Source organism: Oncorhynchus keta, chromosome 30, assembly GCF_023373465.1.
Source record: "Oncorhynchus keta strain PuntledgeMale-10-30-2019 chromosome 30, Oket_V2, whole genome shotgun sequence".
Taxonomy (NCBI): domain Eukaryota; kingdom Metazoa; phylum Chordata; class Actinopteri; order Salmoniformes; family Salmonidae; genus Oncorhynchus; species Oncorhynchus keta.
In genome coordinates, this window is record NC_068450.1 from 60088731 (window position 1) to 60109851 (window position 21121).

The 21121-nt window shown below is 45.2% G+C and overlaps 1 protein-coding gene, 1 long non-coding RNA gene and 1 pseudogene across 2 annotated transcripts; 1 reads left to right on the forward strand and 2 right to left on the reverse strand.

Moving 5' to 3' along the window:
* Positions 1-3382: 3382 nt before the first annotated feature.
* On the forward strand, positions 3383-4723 carry LOC127913756 (uncharacterized). Its single transcript, XR_008086645.1, has 3 exons — positions 3383-3408; positions 3545-3612; positions 4633-4723. It is a non-coding gene; the product is annotated as an uncharacterized LOC127913756 (long non-coding RNA).
* Positions 4724-6165: 1442 nt separating this feature from the next.
* LOC118373143 (interferon-induced protein 44-like) lies at positions 6166-11631 on the reverse strand (annotated as a pseudogene).
* A 2299-nt stretch (positions 11632-13930) lies between these two features.
* On the reverse strand, positions 13931-20563 carry LOC127914035 (guanine nucleotide-binding protein G(I)/G(S)/G(O) subunit gamma-7-like). The gene is made up of 4 exons (XM_052488784.1): positions 20400-20563; positions 18314-18642; positions 17938-18045; positions 13931-15456 (listed from the first exon to the last, which is right to left on the reverse strand). Exons 3-4 carry the CDS (start codon positions 18016-18018, stop codon positions 15331-15333), a joined length of 207 nt encoding a protein of 68 aa, XP_052344744.1. The 5' UTR covers positions 18019-18045; positions 18314-18642; positions 20400-20563; the 3' UTR covers positions 13931-15330.
* Positions 20564-21121: the final 558 nt, after the last annotated feature.

Genomic DNA, 21121 nt, shown 5'->3' on the forward strand with positions numbered 1-21121 from the left:
AGCAGGACCCCAACACTGATATCCTGCTGCCCAGTCTGAACCAGATGTTGAACTATGCTGACAGCTTCAAAAAGCAGCCAGAGGAGCAGGAAGAGCTGCATGCATCTAAACCCCGGTCCAAAGCCCCAAACCTGAGCCAACAGAGACAAGTACTGTTACATGCACACAATAATGCGATTATTGTGGATAGCCAGATTAATATAAGAGTTTGATTAAAATGTTTACTTGCTTTGCTTAGAATAACTATTTGCCTAATTATCCTGTTTGCATGGATACATCTGAAATCAGACTACCTGACCGCACACTGATAAATGCAGACAATCGGACATATACAGTTTGTATGTGAAAACTCCTTAGAAAGACGCATACATTCAGTTGTCCCGAACACACGTCAGTCGCGCTAGACGCATACATTCAGTTGTCCCGAACACACGTCAGTCGCGCTAGACGCATACATTCAGTTGTCCCGAACACACGTCAGTCGCGCTAGAGGGAGGCTCGCTCGGCTGGTGATAGAACATGCACTGATGAAATACACCACTGGAACCCCAATTAAAGTGTTTCCATGTCCTAATAATTAGAAAGACTGCTCAGAAAACCAGGGGTTTTAATCCGTGTATGCATACTTCAATTTCAACCTGACACTGATTTAACATAAACAGAGTAAGGTGTTTGAATGACTATTGCATAATCTTCCTACTGCCATAATCAGTTTAATATACAATTATTAGTGTGGATGTAAACATACTCAAAGAACATTGTTTGAGTTACCTATATTTCCTGGGTAAGATGCAGTAATATAACCAAGTATAGGTTTCATGCATCTATATGTTGTAGGTCTGTGTCTATCTTCTCTGTCAGGTTGTACTCCACCAGAGGTGGGGCTCCCCATCTATATGTTGTAGGTCTGTGTCTATCTTCTCTGCCAGGTTGTACTCCACCAGAGGTGGGGCTCCCCATCTATATGTTGTAGGTCTGTGTCTATCTTCTCTGCCAGGTTGTACTCCACCAGAGGTGGGGCTCCCCATCTATATGTTGTAGGTCTGTGTCTATCTTCTCTGCCAGGTTGTACTCCACCAGAGGTGGGGCTCCCCATCTATATGTTGTAGGTCTGTGTCTATCTTCTCTGCCAGGTTGTACTCCACCAGAGGTGGGGTTCCCCATCTATATGTTGTAGGTCTGTGTCTATCTTCTCTGCCAGGTTGTACTCCACCAGAGGTGGGGCTTCCCATCTATATGTTGTAGGTCTGTGTCTATCTTCTCTGCCAGGTTGTACTCCACCAGAGGTGGGGCTCCCCATCTATATGTTGTAGGTCTGTGTCTATCTTCTCTGCCAGGTTGTACTCCACCAGAGGTGGGGCTCCCCATCTATATGTTGTAGGTCTGTGTCTATCTTCTCTGCCAGGTTGTACTCCACCAGAGGTGGGGCTCCCCATCTATATGTTGTAGGTCTGTGTCTATCTTCTCTGCCAGGTTGTACTCCACCAGAGGTGGGCTCCCCATCTATATGTTGTAGGTCTGTGTCTATCTTCTCTGCCAGGTTGTACTCCACCAGAGGTGGGGCTCCCCATCTATATGTTGTAGGTCTGTGTCTATCTTCTCTGCCAGGTTGTACTCCACCAGAGGTGGGCTCCCCATCTATATGTTGTAGGTCTGTGTCTATCTTCTCTGCCAGGTTGTACTCCACCAGAGGTGGGCTCCCCATCTATATGTTGTAGGTCTGTGTCTATCTTCTCTGCCAGGTTGTACTCCACCAGAGGTGGGGCTCCCCATCTATATGTTGTAGGTCTGTGTCTATCTTCTCTGCCAGGTTGTACTCCACCAGAGGTGGGCTCCCCATCTATATGTTGTAGGTCTGTGTCTATCTTCTCTGCCAGGTTGTACTCCACCAGAGGTGGGCTCCCCATCTATATGTTGTAGGTCTGTGTCTATCTTCTCTGCCAGGTTGTACTCCACCAGAGGTGGGCTCCCCATCTATATGTTGTAGGTCTGTGTCTATCTTCTCTGCCAGGTTGTACTCCACCAGAGGTGGGCTCCCCATCTATATGTTGTAGGTCTGTGTCTATCTTCTCTGCCAGGTTGTACTCCACCAGAGGTGGGGCTCCCCATCTATATGTTGTAGGTCTGTGTCTATCTTCTCTGCCAGGTTGTACTCCACCAGAGGTGGGGCTCCCCATCTATATGTTGTAGGTCTGTGTCTATCTTCTCTGCCAGGTTGTACTCCACCAGAGGTGGGGCTCCCATCTATATGTTGTAGGTCTGTGTCTATCTTCTCTGCCAGGTTGTACTCCACCAGAGGTGGGCTCCCCATCTATATGTTGTAGGTCTGTGTCTATCTTCTCTGCCAGGTTGTACTCCACCAGAGGTGGGCTCCCCATCTATATGTTGTAGGTCTGTGTCTATCTTCTCTGCCAGGTTGTACTCCACCAGAGGTGGGGCTCCCCATCTATATGTTGTAGGTCTGTGTCTATCTTCTCTGCCAGGTTGTACTCCACCAGAGGTGGGGCTCCCCATCTATATGTTGTAGGTCTGTGTCTATCTTCTCTGCCAGGTTGTACTCCACCAGAGGTGGGGCTCCCCATCTATATGTTGTAGGTCTGTGTCTATCTTCTCTGCCAGGTTGTACTCCACCAGAGGTGGGGCTCCCCATCTATATGTTGTAGGTCTGTGTCTATCTTCTCTGCCAGGTTGTACTCCACCAGAGGTGGGGCTCCCCATCTATATGTTGTAGGTCTGTGTCTATCTTCTCTGCCAGGTTGTACTCCACCAGAGGTGGGCTCCCCATCTATATGTTGTAGGTCTGTGTCTATCTTCTCTGCCAGGTTGTACTCCACCAGAGGTGGGCTCCCCATCTATATGTTGTAGGTCTGTGTCTATCTTCTCTGCCAGGTTGTACTCCACCAGAGGTGGGCTCCCCATCTATATGTTGTAGGTCTGTGTCTATCTTCTCTGCCAGGTTGTACTCCACCAGAGGTGGGGCTCCCCATCTATATGTTGTAGGTCTGTGTCTATCTTCTCTGCCAGGTTGTACTCCACCAGAGGTGGGGCTCCCCATCTATATGTTGTAGGTCTGTGTCTATCTTCTCTGCCAGGTTGTACTCCACCAGAGGTGGGGCTCCCCATCTATATGTTGTAGGTCTGTGTCTATCTTCTCTGCCAGGTTGTACTCCACCAGAGGTGGGGCTTCCCATCTATATGTTGTAGGTCTGTGTCTATCTTCTCTGCCAGGTTGTACTCCACCAGAGGTGGGGCTCCCCATCTATATGTTGTAGGTCTGTGTCTATCTTCTCTGCCAGGTTGTACTCCACCAGAGGTGGGGCTCCCCATCTATATGTTGTAGGTCTGTGTCTATCTTCTCTGCCAGGTTGTACTCCACCAGAGGTGGGGCTTCCCATCTATATGTTGTAGGTCTGTGTCTATCTTCTCTGCCAGGTTGTACTCCACCAGAGGTGGGGCTCCCCATCTATATGTTGTAGGTCTGTGTCTATCTTCTCTGCCAGGTTGTACTCCACCAGAGGTGGGGCTCCCCATCTATATGTTGTAGGTCTGTGTCTATCTTCTCTGCCAGGTTGTACTCCACCAGAGGTGGGGCTTCCCATCTATATGTTGTAGGTCTGTGTCTATCTTCTCTGCCAGGTTGTACTCCACCAGAGGTGGGGCTCCCCATCTATATGTTGTAGGTCTGTGTCTATCTTCTCTGCCAGGTTGTACTCCACCAGAGGTGGGGCTTCCCCATCTATATGTTGTAGGTCTGTGTCTATCTTCTCTGCCAGGTTGTACTCCACCAGAGGTGGGGCTCCCCATCTATATGTTGTAGGTCTGTGTCTATCTTCTCTGCCAGGTTGTACTCCACCAGAGGTGGGGCTTCCCCATCTATATGTTGTAGGTCTGTGTCTATCTTCTCTGCCAGGTTGTACTCCACCAGAGGTGGGGCTCCCCATCTATATGTTGTAGGTCTGTGTCTATCTTCTCTGCCAGGTTGTACTCCACCAGAGGTGGGCTCCCCATCTATATGTTGTAGGTCTGTGTCTATCTTCTCTGCCAGGTTGTACTCCACCAGAGGTGGGGCTCCCCATCTATATGTTGTAGGTCTGTGTCTATCTTCTCTGCCAGGTTGTACTCCACCAGAGGTGGGCTCCCCATCTATATGTTGTAGGTCTGTGTCTATCTTCTCTGCCAGGTTGTACTCCACCAGAGGTGGGGCTCCCCATCTATATGTTGTAGGTCTGTGTCTATCTTCTCTGCCAGGTTGTACTCCACCAGAGGTGGGGCTCCCCATCTATATGTTGTAGGTCTGTGTCTATCTTCTCTGCCAGGTTGTACTCCACCAGAGGTGGGGCTCCCCATCTATATGTTGTAGGTCTGTGTCTATCTTCTCTGCCAGGTTGTACTCCACCAGAGGTGGGGCTCCCCATCTATATGTTGTAGGTCTGTGTCTATCTTCTCTGCCAGGTTGTACTCCACCAGAGGTGGGGCTCCCCATCTATATGTTGTAGGTCTGTGTCTATCTTCTCTGCCAGGTTGTACTCCACCAGAGGTGGGGCTCCCCATCTATATGTTGTAGGTCTGTGTCTATCTTCTCTGCCAGGTTGTACTCCACCAGAGGTGGGGCTCCCCATCTATATGTTGTAGGTCTGTGTCTATCTTCTCTGCCAGGTTGTACTCCACCAGAGGTGGGGCTTCCCATCTATATGTTGTAGGTCTGTGTCTATCTTCTCTGCCAGGTTGTACTCCACCAGAGGTGGGCTCCCCATCTATATGTTGTAGGTCTGTGTCTATCTTCTCTGCCAGGTTGTACTCCACCAGAGGTGGGGCTTCCCCATCTATATGTTGTAGGTCTGTGTCTATCTTCTCTGCCAGGTTGTACTCCACCAGAGGTGGGCTTCCCCATCTATATGTTGTAGGTCTGTGTCTATCTTCTCTGCCAGGTTTTACTCCACCAGAGGTGGGGCTCCCCATCTATATGTTGTAGGTCTGTGTCTATCTTCTCTGCCAGGTTGTACTCCACCAGAGGTGGGGCTCCCCATCTATATGTTGTAGGTCTGTGTCTATCTTCTCTGCCAGGTTGTACTCCACCAGAGGTGGGGCTCCCCATCTATATGTTGTAGGTCTGTGTCTATCTTCTCTGCCAGGTTGTACTCCACCAGAGGTGGGGCTCCCCATCTATATGTTGTAGGTCTGTGTCTATCTTCTCTGCCAGGTTGTACTCCACCAGAGGTGGGCTCCCCATCTATATGTTGTAGGTCTGTGTCTATCTTCTCTGCCAGGTTGTACTCCACCAGAGGTGGGGCTCCCCATCTATATGTTGTAGGTCTGTGTCTATCTTCTCTGCCAGGTTGTACTCCACCAGAGGTGGGGCTCCCCATCTATATGTTGTAGGTCTGTGTCTATCTTCTCTGCCAGGTTGTACTCCACCAGAGGTGGAGCTCCCCATCTATATGTTGTAGGTCTGTGTCTATCTTCTCTGCCAGGTTGTACTCCACCAGAGGTGGAGCTCCCCATCTATTGTCCTGTTCCCCAGCTTCTAATATACTACTGTTGTGGAAATTCAACACAGGGACACTCAAAGTCAATATTAAATGAATCATTGTTAATGAACAGCAAGCTGGGGCGGTGAAAGTCCAACTTAGATGCATAAAGTACTGTTCTGAAGTGAGCTCCCCCAGGGCAGTCCTGTTAGTTCTCTTATATACTGGTTACAGACACATTAGATAGACATGGTTCATAAGGTTGATTCCGGGCATGTGTCTGGTTATATTAATTTCTAAAACATACTTTGGGCGTTCTGCCAGATGCTCCTGAGGAGGGGCTCATGTCGCCCGCTCTCATATCTTTACCAAGCACAGGTAGGAACCAAGGAATATTTATGACAATAAGACAAGATTAACATTTTCAAGGCTGTCTCGCACAATATACCATTTTCCATCACACTACTTTCATTATTCAAGACATGATCAACATTGTTGTTACTGATTCATGTTTTTACCATACTCCTTAAATATTTCATTAAAAGGATTCACTCTTCTGTTTTTACTCAATGATTGTTGTAAAATGGTTTGCTGTTTGTACATGACTGCATCTCTACATGTCTCTTACGTTGGATGTCTCTCTCGGTCTTTATGAAAGTTTGGACAACTGTAGAGCAAGTCTGAGTGAGTCAGGCCCTAGATATGCAACAGATATTTATTCAGCATTTAGTTTTGTTAAAATGAAAATACTGTAGTGAACAAAGTACAATGAGCAGTATGTCTTATCTGACCAATAGCAGTACAGACTCTGCAGACAACCATACAATACTACATGCACATATTGTATCTAATTACAATATACACTGAGTGGACAAAACATTAAGAACACCTCTTCCCATGACAGACTGACCAGGTGAATCCAGGTGAAAGCTATGATCCCTTAATGATGTTGCTTATTAAATCCACTTCAATCTGTGTAGATGAAGGGGAGGAGACCGGTTAAATAAGATTGTTAAGCCTTGAGACAATTGAGACATGGATTGTGTGTGTGAGCCATTCACAGGGTGAATGGGAGAGACAAAAGATTGAAGTGCCTTTAAATGGGGTAGGTGCCAGGCACACCGGTTTGTGTCAAGAACCGAAACGCTGCTGGGTTTTTCAAGTTCAACAATTTCCCGTGTGTCCACCACCTAAAGAACATCAATATTAGGAAGATGTTCCTAATGTTTGATATACTCAGTTTAAATTGTAACTGGGAAAAGTCCGAATGGAATAGTCTCGGAGAATTAAGATAAAAAGGTTTATAAAGCGATAACTAAAAGTTGCCTTTGAAACACATCTGGGATCAGTGTATTCCCCAGAATCCTATCCTTAACTATTAGAAGGTAAAATCCCAAACTGACTTCAGATCAGTATCACACCTACAACCCTAGCCACTCAGACTTCTGGTCCCCAGCCTGATAGATGTCATCAAAGTAGCCGTTAGAGTAGCGAAGCATCTGGACCACGGCAGTGAGCAGGAGGATGTCTGTGTGGACGTCCAGCTCAAGCTCACGACTGTAGTTCTTCACTGGCAGGACACAGGACTGGGACACACCCAGACACACACTCACCTCACGGGTCTGAAACACACACACACACGGTTGTAGTTAAATAAACATGGTGTACTATGTGAGAATAGGGTTCCAGACTCAGCCATGCACTCACCATCCTCTCTATGTAGTGGCTCAGGTAGATGTTGGTCAGGTCCTCTCTCACTAGAGGACAGGCCTCATCCACCTTGGTAAGCAGGACCAGCTGGGGAACACCTAGTGACAAAACACACATGAACACACACATACACAGACATGTAAACCCCCGCGCGCACTCACTTCCTTCCTTACCCAGCTTGTTGATCCCCTTGCGGATGGCGGCGAGCTTGTCCACCATCTTGGCAGAGAGCAGAGTGAACTTGCAGGCATCCAGTACGTAGACCACACAGTGGATCGTGTCCTTCAGGCTGGGTGACTTACAGAACCCAACACCATCTGTCTGGACAGACATGGACGGGTTGAACTGGGGGAGAGAAACAGGACATCAGCCCCCAAGATAAATATACTGCTACTGTACTATCAACCACATGCTTTCCCTAACATGAGGCTGGTTCTACTTTAACTCGGATGACAGGCTCATTGTAATGGCTGGAATGATTGGTATCAAACACATGAAATAGTCTTGTTGATACATTTCTATTCATTCTATCTTCCTCCAACAGCCTCCACTGCTACCATTTGCCAGTTCTACACACCTGTTACCGGTCCTGTACGTGGCCCTTCAGGATACCGTTGACGTCGTCTATATCCAGCCCTGCGCTGGGTCCTTCCTCCAGACCCATGGTGTCACACAAGACCAGAGGGAGAGCCTTCCCACCCTGCTCTGCCTTGATGCTGTAGGTACGGAACTACAGAGAGAGATATGTGGAATGCTAAGTCCAGTACAATAGGGATGTTCTTGTATAATTTCAGACAGTTTTGAAAGTGGTGCTCATGAGCCAAAACGGGAGAGGGGGGCTGGCGGGGGGGTCTTGGATGGTTGGTGGCCTGGCGGTTGGGAGATTGGGCCAGTGGCTGGGAGGTCGATGGTTCGGGTCGATGGTTCGGGTCCCCGATTCGGGAGATCTGTAGATGTGCCATTGACCCTGTTTGCTCCTGTGGGTTGCTCTGGATGAGAGTTTCTGCTAGATGACTATACTTAATGTAAATGTTGAGCGGCTTCACTGCAGGTAGATAGTATGTTTTAAAATTCAATAAAAAATTTAAAAATAAAGTTCTACCTGATGACATCAAAAAAAAATACAATAAAACGTAAACAGCGGTTTTCAAACAACTATGAGATTTGTGGGGAGCAAGAAAATACCCTCCTTCTGGCTAGAAACTCACTGCAGGTTTTCTTGACTTTTAATCCTACCCCGTGGTGTCACAGAGAAGTATTTTTTAAGACATTTCTTTTTAAAATCACAGATCATAGAAACATGCAATTTGCCCATAAGTAGACACTGATATGGGGCTGGAGATAATAAATACGAGGTGAAAAGTGACAGAATTGTCCTTTAAGATCCCAGTCTGCATCTTTAAGCCACAACCACACACACACACACTCATGCGGGCAAACAAACAGTACCTGTGTGGTGAGGCTGGTGCCTGCGCTGCCGGTGTTAGCCTGCCCGGTAACATGTCCTTTGAAGACAGAGTTGATGGAGTTGAAGAAGCTGGACTTGCCGGCCCCGACCGGACCCACCAGCAGAACTCTGGCCTGGAACACAGACTTTACCTCAGGCTTATAGTTCTTGATATAGTCCATCAGGCGTTCCTTGGTGCTGTTAATGATAGAGATGGATGGAGAAAGGAAGAGAGAGAGATGGGTGACAGACTGGATTGAATGATTTAAGTATATTGGAACAGCAGAAGTGGTACTAGATGCATCACTAGTTGCATAGTATTATGATGTTTGTATTGCTTTTGAGATTTAACAGACAGGATACCTATATCCTTCCCAGTCAATTTCCCTCCAAGGAGTCTTCATAAGGTCTCCACAGTCTGCCAGAAATTGAGACCAAAAAAAAAAAACGGATTTAATCAATACACTCATTGCTTCAACAACCTCTCCCGCAATGTGAGCAAGACAAAGGAGATGATCGTGGACTACAGGAAAAGGAGGGCCGAACAGGCCCCCATTAACATCGATGGGGCTGTAGTGGAGTCGGTCGAGAGTTTCAAGTTCATTGGTGTCCACATCACCAACAACTATCCTGGTCCAAACACACCAAGACAGTCGTGAAGAGGGCACGACAAAACCTCTTTCCCCTCAGGAGACAGAAAAGATTTGGCATGGGTCCCCAGATCCTCAAAAAGTTATACAGCTGCACCATCGAGAGCATCCTGACCGGTTGCATCACCGCCTGGTATGGCAACTGCTCGGCATCTGACCGTAAGGCACGACAGAGGGTAGTGCGAACGGCCCAGTACAATCACTGGGGCCAAGCTTCCTGCCATCCAGGACCTATATAATAGGCGGTGTCAGAGGAAGGATAAAAAAATAGTCAAAGATGCCAGTCACCGTAGTCATAGACTGTTCTCTCTGCCACCGCATGGCAAGCGGTACCGGAGCGCCAAGTCTAGGTCCAAAAGGCTTCATAACAGCTTCTACCCCCAAGCCATAAGATTGCTGAACAATTAATCAAATGGCCACTATTCACTTTACCCCTACCTACATGTACAAATTACTTCGACTAACCTGTACCCTCAAACATTAACTCGGGAACAGGTGCCCCCTGTATATAGCCGTGTTATTGTTATGTGTAATGTCTGCTTCCAGCTCACACCCGCAAACACCTAGATCCCCTGAAAGCAGCTCACTCTCCAGATCCCAATCACCTGAATTCTAATCACCTGTTCACACACCTGTATGTCATTATCACATGTGACATACGTCCTTCAAAGCTCTGGTTTTCCCCGTGATTTACTCCTCCCGTGTATGATAGTTTTTGTCTGCATTACTATGACGCCTATTCCCTGCCTGTATTTTAGCCTATTGGATTTCCTATTATCTACCTATTGCCTGATCTCCTGGACTACGTTACTAGTCTTTTCCCTGCCTGTACTGTTGCCCTTTTGGACCCTCTGTGTATGACCTTCTGCCTGCCCCTGGACCCAGCTACCTGCCTCCTCCTGTGGTCCTCTGCAATAAACACCTGCTGCGCCCTGCACTTGAAACCATCTCTCTGTGTTCATTACATTATGTGTTGCTTTTTATTACACAAAAAAAAAACTGTATTTAATAAATATTTCCTTAACTCTTTCTTGAACTGCACTGTTGGTTAAGGGCTTGTAAAGTAAGCATTTCACAGTAAGGTCTACCTACACCTGTATTTGGCGCATGTGACAAATAACATTTGATTAGATTCACATTGCCTTCTGACTGGTTTTAATATATTGCCATATTGGTCACATGTATCCAACTGTTTCAGTAGTGCCTAGGGAGTAGTGGCTATAAATGACCACTCACCTTCCACCCTGTACACCTCACACTCTGTCAGCTGCAGGTCATTGCCATGCATCTCTTCCCCTTCAAAGGTGTAGCTGTTCCCTGCAACAATTTGAACTGTAGAGGTGTTATTATTAAGAAACCACATGGCACCAACATTAAGACCATTCTTTCCATCTGTGAAACCATACTGGCCATCGGTACTGGACACACTCTCTGGTCAGTGATGCTGTAGAGAAAGGCCTTACCATCGTTGATCACCTGTCCAGTCTGGGCGTAGTTCTTACTGATGTAACCTCCGAAAACAAACCCAGCCTTGTTGTAGGCCACAAGTACGGTGGGTCCCTGGCCATCACAGCGGTTGTGGAAGGCTGAATGCATGTAGCTGTGGACACTGGCTTTGAGCAGAACAAAATATAATAGAAAAGTACTTTATTACATTTTACTGACCTAATTGCTTTGTTCTGCCTGCATTGCTGGTATCTGGCCTGATAAAATGAATCTCCTTAAAAAAAATGTTTTTTAAAGATGCCATTAAAATGAAGTCCATTGTTCTGACAAACCTTTGTAGAGCAGGTGGAGTCTGACATGGCCGAACAGAGACAGCAGCTTCTTCTCCTGTTCTACTGACAGACTGGACGTCACAACACTCATTATGTCACTAAGGACCTGAGGTAGAAAGACCAGCAATAGTAACAGAAACACATCATACTGATGAACCTCACCTCGCTGTATAGACAGACACACAGCGAGGAAAGAGCGAAAGGAATGTAGAGTGGACAAACTCATATTTTCATAGATGCTACCACACAAATATCTGTTAGAATTACTTATTTTGAAGCGCTTTCTTTAGATTGTTATGATGTAGGTGATCTTACCGTTTGTAACTGATGATCGTGTTAGAAATAGAATTATTCTAATGCAGTGGGCTGCTGGGCTTCAATCATTCACAACAACTATATAATCAATCACAACATCCAGGTCGCGCAGTATAAAACAGAGACGCTTCAAGCTTTCCTTTTCTTAAAACCGAAACTTCGGCTGCTTTGAGTCACTCAACTTGCCTTTCTTTTTGTTTTCAATACAGGAAAGGGCCGCTAATACGCTTGATAGAGCTCTTCTGGCACGCGGGTGGGCGGGGTTAGCTTCTTTTTTTTAGTTGCATTTCTCGATGTGCAGCCCGGAAGAGGGAGTGCAACTTGCACAGCCTGTAGCCTTCCCTCCACAAGTCATGTCAGGAAATCCAGGGCTTCTACAGTAGGATAGAAGACTGGGAATTATTCATGGCTTAGAAATATAACATAATGGTATTTAATTGACAATGAGCTGTAATTCTATCTGAGGCTAGAGAAACGTCTATGGTCACATTAAAATGACCTGTACAATTCTCAGGTGTGGATGTGTGTGTGTGTGTGTGTGTGTGTGTGTGTGTGTGTGTGTGAGAAGAGGAGCGACAGGTCAGAACAACACGGGCGTTATTATATTTTTATTCATGTTGTCTACTTTTTCAATATCATCTTTTTTTTAACAGCAATATCCACAAAAAAATATTAACAGTACAGTCTTAACAGTAAAGTATTTAACTGTAAAATATGAACAGTAAAGTCTTAACAGTAAAGTATTTAACTGTAAAATATGAACAGTGTGCAAGAAAACATGAGTTATGGCACATCAGAGCGACCAGATACAAAAAAATAGATATTACATTTCCTTCATAATCTATAACTGATCATTCACAATTAATCAAGGCAAAAATATACGGTAACGCTTGACTTTACAGTCCTGTCCCAGCCGGAAGGAACACATTGTGGTAACAATGGGGACTTTCAACCTGGGACCAAATAGTCCTCGCTTGCAACGAAACAGATGTTTTTACCATGTTATTTATAAGCAAATACCAAGTTAAAGGAGACTGTAAAACAAAGTGTTACCAGAGATACATACTGTATATACATACACAGGAGATAAATAAAACACAATGATGAGTCCAGGTAAAACAGACCTGAGATCAGTGTCTAGGGACAGAATTTTGTTTTAGGGTTCTAGCGTTCTGCTCTGGGTATGACCTATGATCAGATTTCATTCCCCAAATCCTGACATAATCTTTAGTGGGAGAAAACTTGAAACTGACCTAGATCAGCTATAGTGAATGATGTGGGAATGGGAGCACCACAAGACTTCCATTCTAGAGCTTTGTGTCCTCTTTTAAGACTGTTCACTTAAATACTCTCAACTATTCTTAAGTCTAGGGCTAGAATGTTGTTCTTGACCATGTGACTTGACCAGGTAAAACTCCTGGTCCTAACCAGCATACAACACAATACACCACAACAAGGCAAACCATCAATCAACCAATCAATCAAACAACCAATTAATCAAAATAACCGTCCGTGGAATGAATGAATTAAGAAATAACAATATTCTCCCTCAGATAATCACATTTAAAAGACATTAGGAAACTGTGTGTGTGTGTCTGTCTGTGTGCGTGTGAGAGAGAGACAGTGATTTAATGGTTCAAGTTTGTTTCTCACAGTGCTGTTCCTGTGTATAAGAAGGTGGTCCTATGCTAGTTGGTAGCGGCCGCTTCACTGCTATGTAGATGTGGTTGGCTCCCCATTTGGTCACTAGGGAATGTATGCACACATGACTGTGTGTGTGTGCTAAATGTGTGCTATGTGTGTGTGTGTGTGTGTGTGTGTGTGTGTGTGTGTGTGTGTGTGTGTGTGTGTGTGTGTGTGTGTGTGTGTGTGTGTGTGTGTGTGTGTGTGTGTGTGTGAACCTGCCTCAAGCTGAATGAGGAGACAGACAAAATTCTGACAGAAGGGAAACATTTACACAAAAATTGAACATCCACAGAAAAGATTCTGCAACAGGCTGACATTCAATTAAAGCGCATTTTGTTTTTTTGGGGTGGAAAAAGTTTAATGCACTTTGATTGATTTCTGGCCTAGGTTTTATCTTACAAACACTGTACAGTTCGATAATAATACTCGACTGACCTGCTTCCATTTAGAAAGAAACTCAAACCAAACCCAAAACAGCTACTCTCAAAACGTATCACTTCTGCACATGGCTTAAAGAAAGTTTATACACTTTTGTTTTTATTTTCTCTAGTGTCTTTTACATTTTTTACAATCAAGTTTGGTTTGGGAGTAGAGGAATAGGACTGTGGAGGTGGGGACACGGGACACCACTTTGTAATTCGCTCTTGTTCCTCAATAGAACACATGATGAGCCAATAAGCAAAGCCCATGAATTGATGCTTGCTCTCATTGTCAGAACTAGTGATGTATCTAACCACTGATATAGGATCAGATATTTGTACACCCCCCTTATGGTTCAAGTTAAGATTGGGGATGCTAATCTGATCCTAGATCTGTGGTTAAGGTAAACTTTTGCCTCAAGTGTAAGTTAAGGAGTGAATGGAAACCTACAGTATCTGCTAACTGTATGGCAATAAATTCACAAAATATTGAAACGATAAGTAATTAAAAAACATATATATATACTTCTGGGGTTAAAAACTTGAACAGTTAGCCTCTCAGTACTCAAGATAGAATTTTCATTAGGCTGCGTTTACACAGGCAGCTAAATTCTGATCTTTTGCCCAATTATTGGGAAAAAGAACTGATCTGATTGGCCAAAAGACCAATTAGTGGACAAAGATCTGAATTGGGCTGCCTATGTAAACGCAGCCTTTTAGACAGATCTAGCATCAGATTACCCTCTCTAAATCCTAACCTTTACCATTAGAGGGAAAACACAAGACTGATCTTAGATCAGTATATAGGGGCAACTTACTCCACAAGTCGACACAGCTGGAGTTTTGGCCGATAGAAAACCCACTGACCAAGAAATCAAAACCAAAGCAGTAACACTTTTGATCGATAACCGTCACTAGAGTGGGAGTGTATGTGGCCTATGCTTTAGCTCAGTGGGCTAACACAGTCTTGTGGCATTGCAGATGATCCGGGTTTAAACACAGTGGGTACATATGCAGCATGTACCAACCTGCTCAGTGTTTACAATGCCATGTTGTCTTGTGGAAACACGGACATTACCGTTGACCCAAGGTTTCAGGAAGGGGCCATCCCCATTGTGATACTTAGCAAGTCAGTGGCAAGTCAGCCACTATATGGCTAACAAACACACCGTGTATAGCCACGGTGCTTTAGTGATGGGTAACCATGCCTGAGACCTGAAGACTTATATTAACTTCCACGGATAATGGTTAGGCTTTAGCTGAGAGGGCTAACACAGCTTGTATCACACGAACGACCCAGGTTTTACACCAGATTGGTCACACATAAACCCCCACCTCAACAGATACTGCTATCAATCAATCGATTAATCAATGAATCAATAAATCATTGATTCACTAAAATACATGCTATACATCAGCCTACAACTTCATGTAGGCGACTGTGGATTCCTATTAAGATAATTGTCCTAATCCCTTTTTGAAGTAAATCTGTCATCTCCACTTGAGCGTCACTATCTCTGTGGGTGAGTCAGTAACCAGTATCAGTTAGGGCTGCATGTTAGTGCAGGCTTACCTTCAGCATCACAGAGACACAACTCAGGGCTAATATCACTAATGTGGCAATGTGGTCTGAACACAGACACCGCCCCCTAGCTGTGGCTATTGAGTATGGCGCTTTTCCAGAGTGGCTATTTCGTTTCTCTGTGTGTGTGTGTGTGTGGGTGTGTGTGGGTGTGTGTGTGTTGTATGTATAGCTTGACAGAGCTGGGCATTGTTGGCTGTTGCAGTCAGCCAGTGGGAGTGTGTGTGTGGGCAGAGGTGTGTGTGTGTGTCTGATGTGCAGAGATGAGTGGGAAGCTATAGGATGATGCAGGGTTTCTTGTCTTTGAAAGGGTTTTCTGACGTTGGGATGCCAACGAGGAGCGGGTCGTTACGAGCGTGCTGCTCACAGTAACTCATCAGGTCTGCCGCTGCCTTAGACACCTGGGGAGAGAGAGAGAGAGAGAGAGAGAGAGAGAGAGAGAGAGAGAGAGAGAGAGAGAGAGAGAGAGAGAGAGGGGGTGGGGGGTAGAGGGAGAGAAGGGGGATAGGGTGAGTGGAGAGAGAAAGGAGGCAGGGAGAGGGATATGTGATGCTTTGGCAACAGTGGATTGATCCTTACAGTGGATTGCTCCTTACAGTGGATTGCTCCTTACAGTGGATTGCTTCTTACATTGGACTTTTCCTTACAGTGGATTGCTTCTTACAGTGGATTGCTTCTTACAGTGGATTGCTTCTTACAGTGGACTGCTCCTTACAGTGGATTGCTTCTTAAAATGGATTGCTTCTTACAGTGGACTTCTTCTTATAGTGGATTGCTCCTTACAGTGGATTGCTCCTTACGGTGGATTGCTCTTACAGTGGATTGCTCCTTGATTGAATGGACTTCTCCTTACAGTGGATTGCTTCTTACAGTGGATTGCTTCTTACAGTGGATTGCTTCTTACAGTGGATTGCTTCTTACAGTGGACTGCTCCTTACAGTGGATTGCTTCTTAAAATGGATTGCTTCTTACAGTGGACTTCTTCTTATAGTGGATTGCTCCTTACAGTGGATTGCTCCTTACGGTGGATTGCTCTTACAGTGTATTGCTCCTTAGAATGGACTTCTCCTTACAGTGGATTGCTTCTTACAGTGGATTGCTTCTTACAGTGGATTGCTTCTTTACAGTGGACTTCTCCTTACAGTGGTTTGCTTCTTAAAAGTGGACTGATCCTTACAGTGGACTGATCCTTACAGTGGACTGCTCCTTACAGTGGACTGCTCCTTACAGTGGATTGCTCCTTACAGTGGATTGCTTCTTACAGTGGATTGCTCCTTGCAGTGGATTGCTCCTTACAGTCGATTGCTTCTTACAGTGGATTGCTCCCTACAGTGGATTGCTTCTTACAGTGATTGCTTCTTACAGTGGACTTCTCCTTGCAGAGGTTTGCTTCTTAAAAGTGGATTGATCCTTACAGTGGACTGATCCTTACGGTGGACTGATCCTTACAGTGGATTGCTTCTTACTACAGTGGACTGATCCTTACAGTGGATTGCTTCTTACAGTGGATTGCTTCTTACAGTGGATTGCTCCTTACAGTGGATTGCTCCTTACAGTGGACTGCTCCTTACAGTGGACTGCTTCTTACAGTGGATTGCTCCTTACAGTGGATTGCTCCTTACAGTGGATTGCTCCTTACGGTGGATTGCTCTTCCAGTGTATTGCTCCTTACAGTGGATTGCTTCTTACAGTGGATTGCGCCTTACAGTGGATTGCTCCTTACAGTGGATTGCTCCTTACAGTGGACTGCTCCTTACAGTGGATTGCTTCTTACAGTGGATTGCTTCTTACAGTGGACTGCTCCTTACAGTGGACTTCTCCTTACAGTGGACTGCTCCTTACAGTGGATTGCTTCTTACAGTGGATTGCTCCTTACAGTGGATTGCTCCTTACAGTGGACTTCTCCTTACAGTGGATTGCTCCTTACAGTGGATTGCTCCTTACAGTGGATTTCTCCTTACAGTGGATTGCTCCTTACAGTGGATTGCTCCTTACAGTGGATTGCTTCTTACAGTGGATTGCTCCTTACAGTGGATTGCTCCTTACAGTGGATTGCTTCTTACAGTGGATTGCTTCTTACAGTGGATTGCTCCTTACAGTGGATTGCTCCTTAAAGTGGATTGCTCCTTACAGTGAATTGATCCTTACAGTGGATTGCTCGTTACATACAGTGGACTGATCCTTACAGTGGATTGCTTCTTACAGTGGATTGCTTCTTACAGCGGATTGCTCCTTCCAGTGGATTGCTCCTTATAGTGGATTGCTCCTTACAGTGGATTGCTCCTTACAGTGGATTGCTTCTTACAGTGGATTGCTCCTTACAGAGGATTGCACCTTACTGTTGATTGCTTCTTACAGTGGACTGATCCTTACAGTGGATTACTTCTTACAGTGGATTGCTTCTTACAGTGGATTGCTCCTTACAGTGGATTGCTCCTTACAGTGGATTCCTTCTTACAGTGGACTTCTCCTTACAGCGGTTTGCTTCTTAGAAGTGGATTGAACCGTACAGTGGACTGATCCTTACAGTGGATTGCTTCTAACAGTGGATTGCTCCTTACAGTGGATTGCTTCTTACAGTGGATTGCTCCTTACAGTGGATTGCTTCTTACAGTGGATTGCTTCTTACAGTGGATTGCTCCTTACAGTGGACTGCTTCTTACAGTGGATTGCTTCTTACAGTGGATTGCTCCTTACAGTGGATTGCTTCTTACAGTGGATTGCTTCTTACAGTGGACTGATCCTTACAGTGGATTGCTCCTTACAGTGGACTGCTTCTTACAGTGGATTGCTTCTTACAGTGGACTGATCCTTACAGTGGATTGCTTCTTACAGTGGACTGATCCTTACATGCTAATAAAAACCTTAGCGTTGACACACACCTTAATACGTTCGATCCCTGCCTCGATCCTCAGTTGTTCCACCAGTTTCCTGGCCTGCGCGATGTTGTTATTGGTTGACATCCTGATCCATCAATACACACACCCCCACTATGGAGAGGGGGAGGGGAGAAAAGAAGGGGGAGAGAAATAAATAATTTAAAAGCAGCTTTATACTGCCCTCATGTGGTTTCTGCTTCAGTCATCGCGTTTTTTTCCCCCTCAGGCTTGAATGTACATTTACTGTCCTAAATCACACACACACACACACACACACACACACACACACACACACACACACACACACACACACACACACACACACACACACACACACACACACACACACACACACACACACACACACACACACACACACCTTGCGGATGGTGTGCAGATCGGAGGGCCAGTCTGCACCAAGGGCCAGACAGGTGTATGTTGGGTTGGTAGACAGGTGTACCAGGTAGGGCAGGTGTGTGTTGGGTTGGTAGACAGGTGTACCAGGTAGGGCAGGTGTGTCTGCAGGGGAAGGACTGACGAGGTGAGTTGGGTCACTCAGCTGGACAGGAGTGGTTGTGACCTCAGGTCAGATGGACAGGAGTGGTTGTGACCTCAGGTCAGATGGACAGGAGTGGTTGTGACCTCAGGTCAGATGGACAGGAGTGGTTGTGACCTCAGGTCTGATGGTCAGCTGTAAACCTTCACCTCCTGCAGAGGAGAAGTTTGACATTATTAATATCACATGCACAGTACAGTGAAATAGCTTTCTTGCAGACTCAAAACCCAACAATGCGATAATCAATAACAATGTAATACTAGAAAAAAAACAAATGAGAAATAAGAAGAAATATGGAGAACACAATAAGTAAGTAAACATACTTTATACAGGGTCAGTTCCAATACCATATGTACAATGAGCAGGGATACTGGAGTGATGAAGGTACTGTAGATTTAACATTTGGTGACTATTATGTTATAGTCATATACACGTTTCAACTACATAGTAATTTATAACTTTCTTTCACAGAAACAAGTTAATTGTGTCATGTGCTAGAAAGTTCCCATAGTTTCAATACATTCACGTTGTCACAGGGCTGTAGAATAAAGTACTGTACCAAACTATTCACCAGAAAATATGTGCCTCTCCCTCCCTCTTTCTCTCTCACTCTCTCTCTCTCTCTCTCAGGAGTCCTGCTGTAATTACTCTACTGTGGAGGACCTTGAGATTAATGGCTCTAATTAGGGCTGTGTGTGTGTGTGAGAGAGAGAGAGAGAGAGAGAGAGAGAGAGAGAGAGAGAGAGAGAGAACATTATGTATGAGCTACTAACTATATATAAGGTTTGACAGTTTAAAGGCAGTAAATGTGCATGATAAAATGTAAGGCATGCAAGGAAAACGGTCATACATGCTGTCATATCCGTTAAAACGTTTCAGAAACGTTAGGCCTATAGCCCGCCTGTTAACACAGAGCTCATTTCATACGCCTGTTGATGTTCCAACTAGTTTCAAACTTTCCTAAGGAGGGTATATTCTCTCATTCCCAGACAAAGGGTAAGTGACCTGAAGCATTGTTTGACAGCCTATATGATTTATTTTTCGACACTCCGAATTATATCCAGGCCTATAGGCCAAAGAATAGCCAGTTATAAACAGTATCGTCGTGTCTTGTACAGTGTGCTAGTATAGACCATCACATTAGTAGGCTAACATGATTAGACAATACACGGTATTGATTTGACGGTATTTATCAGTTCATGGCAATTCCACTGGTAGGCAAATGAAATGGCTGAGAATCCAATATGGACCCTATAGCTGACGCGACACGCGTAAATTCCCAACAATGGACTACATGGGTCTCTCTGTGTGTGTGTGTTTGTGTGTGTGTGTGTGTGTGTGTGTGTGTTGTCCCCGCATGCCTGTCAGCCTGTTCTACCGATTTAAAACAGAATGCGGGCATTTTGACGGATGAAACAGTGTCCTATTCCTTGGCCACGCGCGCACACGCACGTATAGGCCTACTACGGTAATAGGCCTACTGCATAGTCGAATCTCAGCCGGAGAATAGGTTGTTGACATGTCGTTAGAATGCTTATGGACGCGATTCGCCTGTTGGAAATAATGCATGTCTTGCAAATAGCCTATTATGCAAATTTGACACTTCCCTCAATAAAACATCCAGCTGTTTAGACATCGCTGCTTCCCTCTGATCTATCAGCTACAGCGTGCGCTACCGACGTTTTGATAACGTTTCTCCCACAGACCCTGTCCCCCAGTTTCTCTCCTCCCCACCCTCTCTCTCCGCCCTGCCTTGGGAAACCCGAATTCGTGACTCTCTCTTCCCCATAAACGCTGCTTTTCCATGACCAAAAAAGGGAAGGCATGAGCACATAAACCGCAAATAAGTACACGGTTCTGTAAAGAGGTGATATAAACAGATAAAATAGAGTGATATTTCCCAACTCACCTCCGAATGCGCTGTATTCCTGATTTAAAGGGGCAGTTTCGTCGGTTACACAGTCCGTTCGTTCAATCTCGGTTTTTACCGAATCAAACGCCACCCCCTCTGTTGGCTAGCGGTGTCTGTCCACCCTATTCCCCTCCCTCCCTTACTCCGTCACTTCTGACAGCCAGCTAGCGCTCTCAAAACAAATGGGTTGATTCAGAGCATAAAGCATGAAGTTGCACTTAGACGTCTATCTAGGTTCAGTTTAGCGTTTTTCCCAACGATGGTTAAGGTTAGAATTGGGGAGGATGAACAGATCCTAGATCAGTGGTTACGGGAGTTCAATAAGATGGCCCTTGTTCCAAATCGAAAACCAATCGGTATTGTACAATAGCATAACAATTTAGATTGTGGTGCTTTATGTAGAACTATCGAACATCAGATATTCATGTAAGTATTTTCTCTTTCACGTCGTATGTGCCCAGAGTGTGAGCTGCTTTCAATGTATCCGCATCTGGACACCGAATTGATACAGTATCAAGCAGCAGGGTGCAGTAACACATATACACTCAGGGAGGCGCCCTTACGCAATGTTATTTACAAAGAGAAATGACACTTCATTCCGACTGATATACAAGCAATTTACTAGGCCTAGTTGGTAGACAGAAAATCTCTGCCGTATTTTCACCTAAAGTGAAAATACACACACACACACACACACACACACACACACACACACACAC

Coding starts and splice junctions, on each gene's coding strand:
- LOC127914035 (XM_052488784.1), bottom strand. CDS start 18,018: ATGTCAACCAATAACAACATCGCGCAGGCCAGGAAACTGGTGGAACAA. Junction 15,457..17,937: donor CAGGGATCGAACGTATTAAG/GTGTGTGTCAAC, acceptor CTCTCTCCCCAG/GTGTCTAAGGCAGCGGCAGA.